Source organism: Vitis vinifera, chromosome 4 (genome assembly GCF_030704535.1).
Source record: "Vitis vinifera cultivar Pinot Noir 40024 chromosome 4, ASM3070453v1".
NCBI classification, from domain to species: domain Eukaryota; kingdom Viridiplantae; phylum Streptophyta; class Magnoliopsida; order Vitales; family Vitaceae; genus Vitis; species Vitis vinifera.
This window is the reverse complement of record NC_081808.1, coordinates 18439899-18459372: the sequence shown is the minus strand read 5'-3', so window position 1 is coordinate 18459372 and position 19474 is coordinate 18439899. Positions and strand designations below refer to the sequence as shown.

The following is a 19474-nucleotide window of genomic DNA, read 5'->3' as shown; positions in this document are numbered from 1 at the left end:
TCAAGTTTTCATCATTATCCAATATCATAATTTTTTTTAGAACCATTAATCTTGAGTAATTAATATGATGAAAACTTGATAAGGAAGTAAAAATTAAATTTTCTCACTTTCTCAAATTTTTTAAATTTTCTAAAGAATTTTAAGAATAAAAATGTAAACTTCTCTGGTTAAAATATTTTCTCTACAAATATTTTTGAGAAAATCACTTCACTGGTTTTTCAATTTTTGAAAAACGCTATTTAAGTTTCATCAAAAGTATTTTCTTTATGTTAGAAATGTTTGCAAATTTTATGTTTTCTAAAAACACTCTGTAACAAACTTTATCATTTACAAAAATGCTTTTAGAAAACATAAAATTTAACCAAAATCATGAGAAAACTCATTTCATACTTCTGTTTTCTCAGCAACCAAACGCAAGTTCCACTGCCAGAAAAGAAAACTCCCATGCATGAAAATGTAACCAGAATAAAAGATGAAACCGGTTGCTTCTCCATACCTGGTTAAGGCTGGACAATTAGGAAAGTAGAACCCACCGATCTTGTTAGTCTTAACTGGAAATTTTGGGGTTTCTTTCCCCCCAAACATTCAAGCATATAGAAGATCACAGAGCTAAGACACAAAGTTTAGTCGATTATTGCAGATATTAAAAGCATTAAGGTTTGAACATCATCATCATCATAGTCATCATATCATCAAACACACACCAGATGATATGGAAATTTTTAGTATCACAGTAATGGATAGTAGAGAGAGAAGCGAGGTAGATTGCAGCATGCTGCACTCATTCTTCTTCCTCGGCCTCCTCCAGCCAATTCACAAAGGGCTCCAGTGCCTTGACGAAAGTTTGCCTGTTGCATTCAAAAACCAACACCGTAATCATAAGTTTTGTTCACAGTTTAAGCATTTAAGAAAATTGAAAAATCAAGCATGGTATCAAAGCTCTGGTTTAACTGGAGGCCTTGGGTACCCATGATATTTATCGAATTGAGATTATTCTCCATTCTGGAGAATATATTTGTGTCTATAACTGGCTAAACCAAATGAAATTTTGCTTGCTTAGTATCGGAATGAAACGGATTTCAAAACACTTTTTGATTCTCACCATAGAAAAGGTTGAAAATATTCACTTTTGGGATCTGTTTTGTGAAAATACTTGCATTTTTAAAACAGGAATATACAATATTTTAACATTTTCCAGGAATAACCCGTTTTGGTGAAATATTATTGAAAACACAGTCCAGAATGCATTTTCTGCTTTCAGTTTCATATCCCTGTTTTTGAAAAGGAAAAGAGAGGAAAAAAAAAAAAAACACCTCATTTCCATTACCAAACAGGCCCCGATATTGATTGCACCCTTATTATTCAACTTGGCACCACAAATAGAAACGGAAATGATTATTAGAACCCATCAGTTAACAGAAAGCAATTCTCGATATAATTAAAAAGGTGTCTTGTGTATCAAGTGGCAAAGTAATGAACATACGTACCGGCCCTTAGAGTTTGTTCCCCTGCGGAACCAGACAAGAATGGTGTCTTCAGCAAGCACATCTTGGTCATAGAGAGACCTCACAATTTCAGGAAACAACTTCATCAGCTTGGCATCCTCATAGCATTGGATCTGAACTTTGTACAACAGCTCTAGTTCGAGCTTCCCATTGGTGCAGAAGGTGTTCAGAAGTTTTGCCCATGCTTTCACCTGTAAAATAGGAGACTCTCAGCAATATAGAGGGCATTTCTTTAAAACAATGGGAAAAGAAAAGAAAAGAAAAGAAAAGAAAGGTTCCTCTGAAACAAAAGAACTTCATATGCATTTCTCATATAATGAGACAGAGGCATCACACAGAAATTCCTGATGTGGAGAGAACCTGGTTTGAGCATATGAGCGATCTCAGAGGGGTATGTAACTTTTATAAAACAACATTCAATTTTTTTCCTTTTTTTTTTTTGATAGGAAAAACAACATTCAATTCAAAGTCCATCCATTAGTAGCAAAGCATTTTCTTCACCATTAGATAGTCTAAGAATCTCGAGTCATCAAGGTCTAAAGCTTTATCAGAGCAAATTCTAAAGACACCCTCTTGCCTCTTGATTGAACTTTCTACAATCACCCAACATGTATTAGCTAATGAAACAACATCTAGAATTGGGTAATTCTAAGACAGGTTTCTTATTCTTAAGATCATGAGATTGTTTCATGGTTTCCCCTAAAAACTATTTCAAGCATCCTAAAAGATATTTGAAATAAATTTTACTATTCAAAAAGGATCTCTTTTTCTAACTTCTCTTTTTTGGGGGTGGGGAACAGGCTTCACTTATTCTTTTAAGTAAAACATCACTTTTTTTTCTTTTAACAAATAAAACGGATAAAGCATTAAGAAGAGGCAACCACCAAAAAATATCAATCATGTAGCCAATATCTTTGGCTCAATCACTCTATACAAGCAAATATGAATATAGAACATTTAAATGTTTTTGGTACAGAAATAAAGAAATAATACACCAAAAGCATACCTGGCGTAGAGCTGCATTGGCATTCTGCTGCTGGTTTTTCCCAGACCACTGAACTGCATCCATTATGACATCCCACAAGATTCGCACAACCTCAATGTCTGGTAGCTTAGCATCTTTAACTCGTTGTTTCACAGTTTCTATTACTTCAGATATATCAGTATCATCTGCAATCTGGGTTGTTAATGCAGATTTCATTTCCTTCAGTTTCACCTCAAAGATCTTCTTTTCATTGTATTCAACCAAGGGGACCAGCCCTTCTTTGCTGAAAAATTGAAAATAATCAGACAGATATAAATTCAAACTTACAGTGACGCATCAAAGAAACTATAAAGTATTGAAAACTCCACATGCTATTGTTCACATCCAGTGACATACGATATATGCAACACTCTAAAGACTTGAAATAGGAAATCCACAAAGAGCATACTTTTGCAAATACAAGTTCATTTGAAAAACCACTCAGACTGAACTTAATTTTCTCATATGTTTGACTTAAACCCCAGCATCATTCCAGTATTTATATGTAAATGTGGCTAACATTTACATGCAATCTAGATAGAATAAGCTATCAAAAAGGTCTTTGGTGAATACAACTGAATGTTGCAAAAATTAATGTCCAATAATGTATCAATCAAATACACACTATCTAGGTTTTCAAAATTGTAGGAATCTGGATCATTAAGAAATGATTTGTAATGACATTCCCTCATCTTTAAAAGGAAACACTCACGTGAAATGCTCAGAGAAACCTTCAGCAGAACGCTTAGCAGAAGGGAAGAAGATAAGAAGATTGTCCTCCATTTTTCCCCTTTTCAGGAGGGAAATCAAGTCATCAAGGCTATTATCAACCAGATATTCCTTGAAGAAGTCTGTTATAAAAGAGAGAACTAGCCCTTTGGCCACAAGATTATCCTTGAGCAGTGGTTGGAGCACTGTCTCTGGTGGAAGCCCAGATAGCTTCTGAGAGAATGTAAGTGCTGTGAAAATAGCCAGCTTCTTCCTCTCATTTTCCTCAAAAAGCTCCAATGACTGGAGGAATCTTCGCATGACATTTTCAAGATTCTTTATGAGAAATGGTCTCCGCCTTAAAATCTTCTGTATGTAGATTACAGATGGTAAAACAGCTACACGATTAGGTTCACAATCAATTATAGAGTAAGGATGGCGCTCCCCCTCATCAGACTTTGTTGTGCCAGGTTGTGTGCGACCTCCGGTGAAGACAACCTGCAGTAATAAAATAATTAAATCCCAAATCAAAGTATATAATAAATGTTATTTCACCAGCAAATGACAGGAAAATAAAAATAGAATTGTACAAAACCCACAAACAATGAAAATGTCACAACAATGCCCTCAATCCCAAATAACTGGAGTTATATGCACAAACACTAATTTTATTTCCATGCCAACCATAACCTCCTTGAAATGGAGTACATAAAGAAAATAAGTACATAACACCAAATATCCATCAAGGTAAGAAAATCCTATACAATATAGACAACCCTATTGAATTTCTTTTCCTTTAATTTTTTTGCCATTTCAGAAATATAGGCTATTGCAGTCATGAGTACAGCCTCTGAAAAATAAACATGGATAAAGGCATCTGTTTCCACTTATGACCAGTGTTAACAGGAGCAAGATGGTTCCATGTCTTACAATATCTACACACACAAACGAATGTTCCATTAAAAACCATATTTCAGCATTCAACAGACATAAAGATAATGGACATGCTGAAGGAATGAATCATATAAGTCAAATAATTGAACCTATTTTCACCAGTAAATGGGTATGGTATGATAGAGAAACAGGGCTCAGATTTTAAGCATAAATTTTATTGCACAGAAATTTTTAGAACCCCTCTATCATCAAGATATCAGCATCTTGAAAGCTAAACTAGTAAATAAGGAGACTTTTTCTTTTCTTTTTTGGTAGGAGTCACAACAAGTTTGAATAGCTCTCAAAATCCATGATAAGTTTTAAATCAATCCATGATAGAAGATTCAATGAGCTACATCTTAGGTAGATCAATTTCAGAATAATAATAACAAATCAGTTGGTCCATTTCCATTCTAGCTTTTGGTAATGTACTCCACATCCTTTTTGATTTATACATAATATGTTCACACAGATAAAATCAACATGAATTGGATGAAGAAGTGTAAGGTTGCCTCAACCTTGAAGAAACCCGAGATGAGCATAAAAAACATTATATGCTGTTGTTATGACAAATAAATGCCCATATGCACACAGATCTTAGGTTGATGCAAATAAACTAAGGTGAAGAATGGTACAAGATGAATAATGCTTTACTTATGGAAAATGTGTGCTACATCAACCTTGAAGAAACCCAAGATGAGCATAAAAAACAATTATATAGTGTCATTATGACAAATAAATGCCCATATGCATACAGATCTTAGGTTGATGTAAATGAAATTAGGTAAAGAATGCTACAAGATGAATAATGCTTTGCTGATGGCAAATTTATGAGTTCAGGTGTACCTCTTAAAGAGTTGGTTTTGTGCAAGAACTATATCAGAACATTGATGGATTTGACTAAGAGAATGTTCTCCAAGTACAAAGACTTAAGACACATCATTTATCAAGTAATAGAAATGTGATTCTTATCTTGTATGAATTACTGAAATTCCAACAAAGAAAACTTAGTTGAGTAAATTGATCAATTTCAGATGGTGCATCAGATAAGGGCACTCGCCCAAATAATGGAATTTATCATTGCAACGTCCACAATAAATGAAATCATGCTTCAGAAGACATCATACGGAAGACATTAAAGAACTTCTATAAAGAATCAATGCTTGCCTCAAAAAAGGTGTCACCGTATCTAGAGAAGTTAAGGTCTGAAGATTCAATGCTTTTAGCGATAAGTTCCTGCATTTAGAAATTGCCATATTAGCTGCACCAAAATGATAAGGTGAAACACAAAACATATAGGATTTCAGACACAGGAAAAATTACCAGATCACCAGCATTATCCAGATAAATCTGGACCACTGCATCTGCAAATGTTGCAGGGTCCAGCGGCGCTGCAATATTCCGTTTGCGGGTCTTAATCCGCGTGCCACTGGAAAAAAATAGAAACAAATGACAACAGGCTTATGTCAACAAATTTGATAACAAAAACACACGTCAAGAATGTTCGCTACTGTAGTTACTTTCCACCACTTACCAGGCAAGTCATTCTAAACAAAATAACAATAATAATAAATCAAATACAGCTAAAACAGGGTGGGGGTTTACTATCCCGCATACAACTTGGCACCAACAGCAAGACCAACTCATGAAGAAGGGTTGCCAGTTAGTTAATCGGCTAACTACATCCTTATTCATTATATGAAAGCTTGCACCTTTTTCTCTCTCTTAGCTGTTACATAGGTCAAGGATATCCTACTTGGTTGGGAGAGGGAGAGAGAGATTTGAGATACCCTAGCCCTGTTTGGTAACTATTTTCAAAAAAAGCACTCAAAATTAGTTTTTAAGAACAGTTTTCAAAAATGATTCTCTAATATTTTGTAGAGCAAATATTTGTTTGAGAACTTAAAATGTTTTTAACTTGTTTTTTATGCTTTTAAATATGTTTTAATCATTCTCCATATTTTATTTTTTGATAGATAACACAAATATATTAAAGCAACCCTTAGGAAACAAGTGAAAGCAAGTGAAAGCAATGGAAAACAACAAAAAGATGTTCTCTCTTATTACCAATGTGTTTTCCTGTTTTTTTTCAAAAACAATTACCAAATAGGGCCTAGGTAGCTCAAATTCCTGACATCTTACATTGAGCTCGCTAGGAAAGGTCCCAAGCTACAATTGGAACGACAAATTGAGCAAAAAGACTTACTGCATTTCTTTAAACATTCCTTCCCCATGTCCTCAGCCGCCAACCCTAAACTCTAACACTAAAGCTTCCTAAGCCATATGTGGTTAAGTTACCACCACCATCTTCATCGTGGTTCCATGTGCAGATATGCACACTGACCATCCATTATTAATGGAAATGATGACGATTGAGGAAATTAAACCAACAATTAATTCCGCACAAGAATAGCAAATAAATTGCATTAGGGGCAGACCCATTTTTTAATCAACTTAGGCTTCAGAATACAAAAGTTGAAAAAACCGAATATAGGGGAACAAAAAGAGCATATTCAGAAATAAAAGCAGCAGAGCACTCAAGGAAAACAGAACAATATCAAGAATAAAGTGCCCAACTAGAAACTTAATGGCCCAATGAACGCAATTATTCAGGAAAGGTAAGAGAGAAAAACGAGAAAAAAGGTTAAAACTTTGTAGGGACATACTTCAATATACCGTTGGATAACAAAAAAATATAAACATAAAATCCAAAACTTTATTTTCTTTTCTTTTCCTCAGTTTTTTCAGCAACCAAACAGGTAAATTACAAAATAAGGATTGTGAATATCACAAAACTTACCCGAGAGTGGGTCTCTCCTTCGAGCTGCAAAAATGAAAAGAAAACACTTAGAATTAATCAAAATTAAATAAAAATTTCAGAATTACCCAACAAAAAACTTCATACCACAGTTATCACCAAAGGAATGATCTTTCTTACATCACCAAATTATCAATTTAAAGAAAACGAAGATCCAATGATTCAATCAAGAAAAAGCCTAAAAATTAGAAGTAATATTCAAAGATTATAAAACAAGTCTCAGATTCAAACCCCAAAAAATGTCATCAAAAAGGGATAATTTTTTCAGGAACAAAAGTAGAAGAAATCAAGAAAGACCCACAAAAGGTACCTCGAAAAGATCAAATCAAAACCCCACTTCAAGGTTTGAAAATCCATCAAATCAAATCATATCATTTTCCACAAAGTAGAACCCAGCGGTAAAATCAAGAGATCCAGTGATTCACCCATCCCCACAAACAAAACAACAAACCCACATCTTTAATCCAAAAAACCAACCTCGACCTACAAAATTTTGCCCAAAAACGATCACAAAAGAACTTTCCTTTCTGGAACAACACAAATCAAATCAAGAACAACAGATCTACGAATAACAAATTTTTATTTTAAAAAAAAAAACAAAAACTGATGCATGAAAAGAAGAGAGAAGGAGAAGAGAACCTCATAAACCAAGACCGAAGAGGGATCGAAGGAGAGGTGAGGCTGAGACTCTGCGTTTGGAGATTGCGAGAGAAAGAAAAGAGAGAGAGAGAAAGAGAGGGCGGTTCAATTGTGTCAATGGATGCAGATATTTACCTTTTTGGAGAGAGAAAAAGTAGAGAGAGAAAATAAAAAAATAAAATAAAATAAAATAAATTTAAAAAATATTAAAATAAAATAAAATTTTAGGTGCCCTTATGTTCTCTCTTCCTTAACTATCTCCGGATTGGACTCAATTTTAAAAAATTAATAAAGAATTGTTTTGTAGAAAAAAATATATATTAATTTGATAATTCTTTAATAAATTTTTTCTTTTAAAAAATTTGTTTTTAAAATAGGTTATTTGTTAGAAGAAAAATAAATTTGAGGTATTTTAATTTTTTAAAAGTGTTTTAAAATATAAAATATTTTACAAATTGTGACCTTAATTAAGAATATATCAAAAAATTTATTTCAAAATTTGAATTCTTAAAGGTATTTTAAAAAAATATTTAAAATTTAAAATTATTCTAAAAGTGGTTTATAATTGTTGTTTTTTTTTTTGTAAGAAACACTAATATTTGTTCGTATTTTTAAATAATTTAATTAATACAAGTAAGAGAAAATATTTTAAATTTAATTCCTACTTTTGGTGAAGTGTAACCAAAATAAATGATGAAAGATGAAAATTTTATAGTTATAATGAAATTAAAGAATTAAAGGATATGTTTAGAATTATTTTTTTAGAACAGTTTTTAGTTTTTCAAAACAAAAAACACATGTTCAACAATTGAAAAACCGTTTTTTATTTTCTGTTTTTAAAAAATTTTCAAAAAATATCTTTTATATTTTCATTTGTTTTCTAATGGTTGTTTTAAAAAATAATTAAAAATAAAACATTATATATAAATTTTATTTTTAAAACATATTTTAAAATAAATTAAAATATTTTATATTTTTAAATAAACTTTTATTTTATAAAATAAAAGAACGATTTTAAAAAATTGTTCTCAAAAATCATTTTTTAAAATTATTTTCAAAAATAGATACCATCAATCCTAAAGTATTTTATTTTTTCTAATTTGATTTTAAAAGGAAGATAAAAATTTAAAAAAATTAAATGATGCTTTAATTATTATATTATTACCAAAATAATGAAATAATAATGAAAGAATTTATTTAAGTACATAAAAGTTTCTATTTATAGAAAACATTTAAAATAAAATTTAAAAAAACTCATGCAAATTAAGTAAAAACTCTCTCTACATTTTTATCACATGAGGTAAGATAGTTGGGAAACAAGGAAACGTGTTCGGTTTGCAGCATATCACGTGCAGAGCTGCTGGTAAAATTGTAATAAAAAAAAAAAAAAAGAAACTTTCCTTTCCCACAACATTGGGCCCTGCCGCACGGGGGGCCCAGCCCAATTATAATGGAGATTTTGGGCTTCAAACTTTTGGATGTTTTACACTTTTTAAGGTACTAATGCATGAATCCCAGCCCACTCAAACCCGCAGATTTTAGATCTCAAATCTTTGGATAGATTTTTTCGAGTTTCAAAAGTTTGGAATTACATTTAATTTTTATATTTAATGAAAAGATTTTAATAAACTAAAAATTTACTTCCTACGTCATATTTTAAAAAAAAATATTAATATTTTTTGCTTTTCTAAAATCTGGATAGATCATGTTTGGAAGTGTGTTGGTGAGCTCTGATATGTTGTCATGCCACTTCAACTATATTTCATATTTTAAGCTTGATTTGTGTATTAAACAAATTCTTAAATTATTCAATTATATGTTACCTTATGTATGATTGGTTTTTTCATATTTTTGATGAATTGTTAATATTTACAAACTATTATCATAAATAATGATGATTGGGAGATCTGAAATACAAGAGTGAGGTATTAGTGGAGTCGAACGATCAAAGTTACATGAAGTTCAATGACAGTTTTATTTCGACTAATCAAAAGTTTGAGGATAGTTGTGGGGTTAAATATATTTAAATGAACGAAAGTAAATTTTATTAAATTCTATACTCTTTTTGAAGATCAATCTTACCAATTTTTAGAATATTTGGACATCATTTGCCTATGCAAAAAAATTAGGAAAGATTGGTGAAAATAAGAAAAAATCTAAAGGAGTTGAGGGCCGTTTGAAACACTGAAAGCACATGAGACCCACATTTTTTTTTTTTACTTTTCCTAAGCTATTATTGAATTTCCTACATTGTTTTTTATGCCCCTATATGGTATATCACTTAGGGCAATATGGAAGCACCTATTTAAAGAAAATTTGTAGCTAAAGAACTAGGATTTTAAGGCCCTTTAGTAAGAAACTCTTTTTCAACCTCTAACCTTGGGACTTGCTGCAACTTCAATTTTTGTAATGTTTTTCAACTTTTAAAAGTTTTTAATGAACTTTTTTTTTTTTATCTTGTCCGTGTTTATATTTAAGTATATTAACTTTGTAATTTTGTATAAATTTGAAACTTAATCTTAGATTTCAACAATTCTTATTTTACACTTTTTATTTTTTATTTCCATTTTGATTCAATTTTTGTGTCTTTTGAGTAGTGGTTTAGGCTAAGAAAAGGGGGCCCTTAGGACCTCCATTTTGGCCTTGAAATGACCCTTAAATCTTAGGTAATTAATGATTTATTCAACTTGTATGTTAGATCTCTCCATTTATAATTAGAAATCCATGCCTTGATGCTTGGAAATTGGAGTTTAGGGATTCATTTGAAGTTATCTTAAGGACTTAATAGTGAAAGCTATTTTAACTTGAGACAACCATTATTGAGCCCTTGATGCTATAATTTGGCAAGCAAATGGATAGTGGATTTAAAGATTTCACAAGAGGTTCAACTCACCGGTTGAGAATACCTATACGTAGTCTTGATTATGTTAGCTTAATTAAGGGTCTTTTCATGAAAAGAAGGGAGCTCAAGGGACCCCCTATCCTTAGCACACTTGTAAATCATGTTAAGCCAAATTTCAATTTAAGTTCACTTGTTTGTTTTTTCTTGTTTTTCACAAAATTCATTAATCTTCTTTTTTTCAAGCAATTGAATTGAAGTGTTTGCCTAAAAATTTGCCATTCATATTCTAAACCTCTTTATTTCCTTGTACACCTAAGATTATCTCACTGGGGTTCAACATGCAACTCATCGAAATTTTAAACTACAACTGACTCTTTTTACCTGGGAAATGATATCGACTCTTTATACTTAGGGTAAAAGGGTTAGTTGTAGTTTTAAAATCTTAATAAGTCAATTGTTGAACCATAGGGAAATGATCTTAGGTATATAAGAGAAATGGAGAGGTTTAGAATGGATACAAATTTTTGAGGCAAACTCTTTCACTCAATTACTTAGAAAAAAAAAAGGTTAAAAACCAAGTAAACTTAAATTGATATTTAACTTAACAAGATGCGCAAAAGTAAGACTTTTTTTCCCATGAAAATACCCTTAATTAGCTAAAACAATCAAGACTATATATAAGTGCTCTCAACTGGAGAATTTTCAATACAAGTAAAATTTAATTAAACTCAATGCTTCAAACTTGTGAGTTGAACCTCTTTGTGAATTCCTTAAAGCCTCCAATACCCATTTGCTTGTCAAATTGTAGCATTAAGAGCTTAATAATGATTGTCTCAAGTCAAAATAGTGTTTACCATTAAATGTTTGAGATACCCTCAAAAGGGCCCTTAAACTTCAAGAGATTCGCATCAATGCATGATTTTCTAATTAAAAATGGAGAAGTCTAACTTACAAGTTGAATAAATCATTAATTACCTAAGATTTAAGGGTTCTTTTAAGGGCAAACAAAAAGTCCTAAGGCCCCATTTCCTTAGCCTAAACTAATACTTAAAAGACATGAAAGAGTTTTTTCATGTCTTAAGGACACTAGTTTTTTCTTGTTTTTCACAAAATTCATTAATATTTTTTTTTTTCAAGCAATTGAATGAAAGTGTTTGTCTAAAAATTTTTCATTCATTTTCTACACCTGTTTATTTCCCTTGTACACCTAAGATCATCTTCTTATGGTTTAACATCCAAGTCACTGGAATTTTAAGACTACAATTGACTCTTTTTACTTGGGAAACCACATTTTGAAATACACATTTGAGAGTGATCAAGTTTTTTAAGATTTTAAAACTACAACTAACTCTTTACACTTAGAAAACTATTTTTTGACAACTTCATGAATTTCTTCCACTCTCTTCACTAAGTTGTCAAAAAGTAGTTTCCCTAAGTGTAAAGACTCGATTGTAGTTTTAAAATCTTAGTTGCATAAACCATATGAATCATCTGTTATAAATGTTATAAATTTCTATTCTAAGCAATGTAGGTGTACGCACAAATTTCGTAAATGATCCTACGATGTAAGCAAAACAATAATAAAAATAATGCGAACAAAATATTTATTGAAATTTAAAATATTGTGGGTACAATCTCAAATATAATATTCTTTACAAAAGAATTTTTTCGCTTTGACCACAACTTGAAGAATGACAATGATTTTTTCTTAATTTCAAAGATCAATCGAGGGCCACAAGTGGCTTATCCTTGAATGAACTCGTTGAATGACGAAGAATGCGTGTAACAGTTCTTTTGCCGTTAACCGAACTTGTAGGGAAATTTGATGAAGCTTTTTTCCTTTTGTTGTAAAACTTCTTTTCTCGTACGAAGTTGCCTTTGGATTTTCTCCCTAAGATTTTCCTTTCTGGATTTTTTTGATTTCTGAATTTCTCTCCCTATCTTGAAAGAAGACACCTTTATTTATAGGTGAAGATAGAGAATTTGAATTTCAAATTCTCAAATTTTAGTTGCTTAATTCAAGGAATTTAGTTAATTGATTTTAGCAATTTTTCTTCTCCTGAGATGTTTTACCAACAAGATAATAATAATAATATTTTTCTTATTATTATTATCCTTTTTATAGTTGGAGATTAGTTTCTTTTGTTTTTTTTTAAGGAAACTTATCCATAAGAGGATATCTATTTTTTTTTACTCATTTTGAAGACCAAATTAGTGGTAATTTAATCCACTAAAAAAAAAAGTATGTCAACAAATGCTCCCACTTCAAGACGCATCACCTACATGCATTGTCATGTGGGTAAGGTGAGTCTTGAAGTATTTTTTTTTCAAAGAAATATTTTAATAGGAAGTTTCCTATTTTTTTTTTTTAAAAAATATTTTTTCCTATTTTTTTTTCCAAACTCCACTTTGTTCCCTTTTTTGCTTTACACTTTGAATCCTCTTCCAATTCGTTTTCCTTCTTACTTTATACTTTCAATCATCTTCCAATTTGTCATCTTTATGTACATTTTTTTTTCATATAAATGGGACAATAGTTGAGAAACTTGACTTGAACTTTTTCAAAGAGCTCTTTTGATCTTTGGGTGTTCTTCAACCCAACTTGAGAAACCTAACTTGAATCCTTTCAATTTTTTATTTTTGTCAATTTTTGGGTGATCTTCAACCCAATTTTAAGAAACTTGGCTTGAATTCATTGCGAGAAGTCTTCACCCTTTCAAACCTGTAATATATATATATATATATATATATTTTGGAGCTTGTGTGGGTGTATGCCGAAGTCAATGGGGATGGAGCCACAATGTTGGTTGCGTTGGGAGATGTCATCATTAGGCTATATATCTATATATTGGTGTAAGAGTGAGGATTTAATATATATATGTTGACACATGATCTCTATATTCATTTTTTTTTTTGTGTCAAGAGATAAAAATACTCATATTTTTCAAACATATGTCGACCTTCATTATTCATAGAGATGAATTTGATTTCAGTTAATTTAATTAATTAATTAATTTTTTAAATTACCTTAATACTTGAGGGGGAATTTTTAATAAACTTAAATATCCATAAAAAATATAAATATTTAAAGTTTGACCCTCATGTAATCAAGTTGTAGTCTTGACGCGAAACGGTGTCATATTTTTGCCACTTATGTGCTAAAATCTTCACCCATGCAAAGTGCCTTGACTTGAATGCATAGTGGTGTTCAAGTTTTAACATTTAATTAAAATTACAATAATACTTGGTATCTATGCAAACAAGTTAAGCCCTGAGGCATGACTTTCAGTACTTAATACGACTTAAGTGATAAAGTCTTCACTCATGCGAATTGACCTAACTTAAATGCATAGTGGTATCTAAAAACTTAGACCCATATTTTATTATTCTCTCTCTCTCTACCTTCCTTTTTTTTTTTTTGTGTAGGATGACGTTCTTCAAATGTTTTAAAGAGAAGACTATAACCATTTTTGAGAATGATAGTGAAGATTTTGAAGAGGAGACTACCTTGTCAATGCATAAGTCACTTACTGACCTTCAATCTTTGTTAGTGCTAGTGACAAAGGATTCATTACACATTTCTTCTTGGTCTCGATTTGTATCTTGCAAGCTTACAAATATCAGCAATTCAAAACTCAATAAGGTGAAACTTGTTTATGATGTTCTGTTGTCGAATTCCTCTCACCCAACTATTGCTAAAGTTCATGATGAATTTGGATTGTTGGGTTCTTGTGTTTGTGACGGAGAAACCAAATGATGAAGCTCATTCAAAGTACTTGGGGAATCCTTCTTTAGCGAAGGATATTGGGAATGGGTAGAGGAGGTGTTGGGTCGACATTGGCTATTTCTTAAAGGATGCAAGCTTTATGAAACTATTTTTGCATCCTTATTCAGCTATGATTGTCATGCCTCTATTATTAGAGCCTTTTGCGAACGTTGGAGTCATAACACTAACACCTTGCATACTTCCATTGGAGAGCTTTTCATCTCTTTTTGGGACGTGTATCGTATTGCTGGACTACTCATCATTGGATATTTTTATGATGACATGGTACCGAGCGCGGAATAGTTATCTAATGATGCAACAAAGTCCTCACTCCCACCAAGTTGTCGAAACTTTTTTAAAGCATATCTTCAAATTGGCTCTAAGATGAAAGGGAATTCTTCTGTCAAGTAAGTCTCTTGGGTGTCATTTTGGTACAAAGGCTTCATGAAGTATGAAAAACCCCTAAAGAAAAGTACAAGGAATAAGGCACATAGGCCTAAGGAGACTCATAACCCCTATGGGGATATTGATCCTGTTAAATCTCGTACTCAGTCGGAGATGGAAGTTTTTGATGACCTTGGTGTAGCTGAGGTAGATGTTAAGGAAACTTACTTGGTCACTTTCTTGGCATGTTGGTTATGCAAGTTCGTTCTTCAATGAGTGTCAATTTGATTTGTCCTGGAGTCTTCAAGGTAGCTACTAGAATGACTCAAGTTGAGACATTTAGTCTTGTTGTTTTGATGTTAGCAAGCATTTACAACGACTTAAATGAAATCGTTTGTTCTTCGAAGCCTGGGACTAATGCATCTATTTTTCTTATTCATTATTTATACGGATGGTTAGGTGAATATTTCAATACCCATTTCATTTCTCCTTCTTGGAACCATTCCCCACAGATGACTTATTATGCCGACGAGTTTTTTGCTAAGTGTTTGGATGATTTGCAAGCTCAAACTTTGATAATGTCTTACAAAGGCATAAAACTGGATCACTTGGCATTGCGCCACAATGAGCATGTGCATTGGACTGATAATGAATCTATTACTGTTACCCAATCTTCTTATTTCATAAGTCTTTCCTCTAGCTATTTATCTTTGCGACAAGGTAACCCTCGGGTAATCCAACCGTATTATCCTCATCGGTTTTCCAGGCAATTTGGGTATTCTCAAGACTTTCCGAGGGGTTTGCCAGAGATCTTTTGCATTGAAACCTTAGAGGCGGTATATCAACATTGGGAGTCATACACTAGGCTTGGTACTTACTCCAAAGTTACTATACCAAATTATCATAGTCTTAAAGAGTTTTCAGTTACCAAGGCTTATGCGGATTGGTGGATCAGAGTGCGTAGTCCTAATAAGGAAATTCTTACTGCTGCTTGTGTGGAGTCCTCTCCTGATTATTCTCGACAAATACCCTCAAAATCTTTAAAGAGTAGAACACGCAAGGTTGACTCAAGTGTTTATACTAAAGGGAACATTAGAGAAAATGTTGAGAAGAATTTTGATGATTTACCTAATGATTCAAGAGCTTCTTTTAAGCGCTCAATGGGTGGTCATCAAACTAATACCTCTAAAAACTTGGAGTATGAGGAAACTATTTTCAATTGTGGTAGTGCTCACTGTCACAAGACTTTTAAGCAACATAACAATCTACAAGGTCTTTATGTATCAGATGACTACTCTGAAAATACAAGTGAATGTCACTTCAAACACCGAAAGATTAGACCTAACCTTGTGTACTATGATGAGACTAACTCTCATCCTCTTGATGCAGATGTCTTTTTAGCTAACGTCCCAACTTCTACTCAACCGATGGAACTTGATGGTGAAGGGGTAATTTTTTATTTTATTTTATTTTATTTGCATTGATACTAACAAAAATAAATATTTGCCTTAGGTGGTGGGTGAAAACCAATTTGTCGATGAATGGGATGAGTCATCTTCTAAGGATCGGTTTGAAAATGTTGTTGCTACTAGGGGATCAACGCACTTTACCTTGACTATACAACAAAATGATCACTCTATCATCCCATTACCTTTGTCTCATTCACATTTGGGTGATGAAGGTATTACTAACATCTTAAGTGATGTTCTTATTGAATCTCAAGGTCAAGAAACCATAATTGGAGATATAACATATGATGAATTGACATTTTTAACAGTTACAGGTTTAATTGTTGAACAACAATCTCTATGCCCTATTATTATGACCCTTTCTACTTCCATTCACACATTCGATGTCGAACAAATCATCCTTAAGGCCCAACGCCAAGCAACACTTATGATAGGAGAAGACATTAAATAAAAGATTATCAAAACTTCCAATGAGTGTCTCCTATTATTGAAAGGAAAAATTGATGAGTTTTTCGATGCTATCACAAAGACTGAAGTGGACCCTTCACCATTAAAGTTTCAGATTGAGAAGTACATAGAAAATGTAGATCACCTCAATGCAATGCGACACACCCATTCCATGAAGATATCTCTAGAAGTACAAAGCGAACATTTAGCTATTGTTGCGTCTCAAATTGTGGATGCTTTAAACTCTAAGGTTGTACAGGCGAACTATCGTCAATCATTAAAGGTTGACTTAACTACTCTCGATACTAAACAGGAGGCACTTAATAAGGAATTATAGTAATTAGGTATACAAAAAGAGCACCTTCATAACTCAATCTTGGAGATCAATGAGATTATAACCAATAAATAGAATGATGTTTCTCATTTGAGGAAAAAACACGTCATTATCACCCAAACCCCTATGCTTATTGATGTCGATGTCAAGACTCTAGAGACACTTCAAGAAACCTTAAGGACTCAACGTGACAAGCTTGCATGCTTGGTGTGGATGTGATCGTTGTACCTTCTTACTTAATTTTAGCTCTGATTCTTTTGCTCCATTCATTTATTAAGATGTAATAAAGTCTAACATTTGTTAGCCATATTTATTTATTAATAAAAATGAGACTTGTTTTTTTTTAGTGACTGAACTCAAGTAGTTTCCCCGAATTGCCTACGTATCTTTCAAAGAGAAGGGATCAAGTCAAACGTAGTTCTATTTTTTTTTTCACGTTTTAACTTTTGTCAAGACTAAAAAGAAATATTTAATCTTGTGAGCATATGTTCTAACTTTTGCCTAAGTCGTTTTTTCAGGTTTTGACTTAGTGGATTTTTTAAAAATTTTTTTTATGCTCTAACTTTTGCCAAGACTAAAATAAAGATTTAATCTTGCGAGCATATGTTCTAAATTTTGCCTAAGCCACCTTATCAGGATTTCAACTTAACGAACTTTTTTTTTGGTGCGTTGTCTGCAACTTATGCTTATGCAAGCCAGAAGCGCAATGTGACTCAAGCATAGTAATGCTTTAAGAATTTCCCATTGATAGGGTCAATTCTTAATTCGTCTTCAACGGCGATCTTATAAGCACCATTGGTGTAAACTTCTTGCACTACATAAAATCCATCTCATTTTGATGTAAATTTGCTCTCAATCTTATGTGTGGTGATGATGGGTCTACGAATGACAAAAAGTAGATCACCGACTTGAAAAAATCAAAGGCGCACAAACCTTTTTGTTAAAAGATTTTGAAAGGCGTGCTTGATAACACTCTAAGCCTTGCTATGCTTCAAGTCGATTTTTGTTTAATACTTCCAACTCTTGAAGACGTAACTTGACATTCTAGTCTTTCATGTATAGCAATCCTTAATAAAGGGATTTGATGCTCAAGGGGCAATACAATTTCTACACCATAAACGAGGGAATAAGGGTTGCTTGTATAGGCATTCGATATGTTGTTGAATATGCCCAAAGTGCTTCTCATACGCATTCATGCCAATCTCTCTTTGACTTATCAACAATTTTCTTCAATAAGTTGCCAAGGGTCTTGTTGAATGCTTTTGCAAGACCATTGGCCGACACATTGTACATTGATGAATTGTGTTGTTTGAAATTGAACCTCTCACAGAGATTGTTCATCAATTTGTTATAGAAGAGTTTCTCATTGTTAGTGATTATGTACCGTGGTGTCCTACACTTCTTTAAGTGGCAAAGCTTCTGCCCATTTAGAAAAATAATCTATTGTTGCTAATATGTAAGCATGCCCAATAGAGGATTTAGGAGTAATGGGTTCGACCATATCAAGTCCCCATGCATCAAATGATCATGATGCAATTGTAGAATGGAGTGGCTTAGGGGGTTGGTATATAAAATTTGAATGGAATTGACATGATTGACACTTCTTTGCATATTTCATACAATCCTTAACCATAGTTGGCCAATAGTATCCCATCATTTTAATTCCAAAATGAAGTTTTGGCCCTAATTGGTGAGCTCCATAGATCCTAGAATGAGCTTATTAAATTTCTTGATTTGTTTCTTCTCCTTCTAGGCATTGAAGAAGTACTTCATCAAATGAGCGATGATAAAGTGTTTCTTTGTAGTAAATTAAGCATGGAGCTCAACGTCGTATTTCTGTTTAATGCCTTAGTTCATCAAATAATTTCTCATGCTCTAAGTAGTTAATTAATGGTTGTCACCGATCTTCACTATCAATAGTGAATATTGATGTAGCGTTTACCTCTTCTTGTTGTAATATTGGCAATGGTGGTAGTACCCACCTATGGCAAAGAGGGACATGTATAGTCTCATCCTTAAGCAGTGTTAAACTTACAACTAGATTAGCTAAAACATCTACCATTTGGTTTTCTTTTCTTGGAATACGAACTAAAGAGATTCACTCGAACTTTTCCATCAATTGGGCAACATATTGGAAGTAAGGAATCAAGTCATCACTTTTAACCTCATACAGGGCTAAAAGTTGATTGATTACCAACTTAGAATCCCCACATATCTCAAAGCTTGTGATTTTCATTTCAATCGCCATTTGTAGCCTGATAATTAAGGTTTGGTATTCAGCGACGTTGTTGGAACATCTCTCACTAAGAACAAATGAATATGCTATATCTATCTTTGTGGTGAGACAAATACAACACCTACACCTGTTCCTTGATAGCATGTTGACCCATCAAAGAACATCATCCATTAAGGAAAAACATCAACATAAAATATCCCTTCATCAGGGATGTCGTCTGAAATTTCCTATGTTGTAAAGATAGGATGATTTGCCAAGAAGTTTGCAAGTGTTTATCATTTGATTGCCTTTTGAGGGTTGTAGATTATTTCATACTCAATGAGTAGCAAACCCCATCTTACTAATCATCCTGAAAGAACTGGCTTTGAT

At 32.6% G+C, this 19474-nt stretch overlaps 1 protein-coding gene across 1 annotated transcript; it reads right to left on the bottom strand.

Annotated features, from left to right (window-relative positions):
- Positions 1 to 610: 610 nt before the first annotated feature.
- LOC100259803 (uncharacterized) lies at positions 611 to 7822 on the bottom strand. Its single transcript, XM_002270645.5, has 8 exons — positions 7628 to 7822; positions 6971 to 6994; positions 5494 to 5599; positions 5338 to 5406; positions 3242 to 3735; positions 2512 to 2773; positions 1488 to 1696; positions 611 to 848 (listed from the first exon to the last, which is right to left on the bottom strand). The coding sequence occupies exons 1-8, from the start codon at positions 7630 to 7632 to the stop codon at positions 782 to 784; spliced, it is 1236 nt and encodes a 411-aa protein (XP_002270681.2). The 5' UTR covers positions 7633 to 7822; the 3' UTR covers positions 611 to 781.
- Positions 7823 to 19474: the final 11652 nt, after the last annotated feature.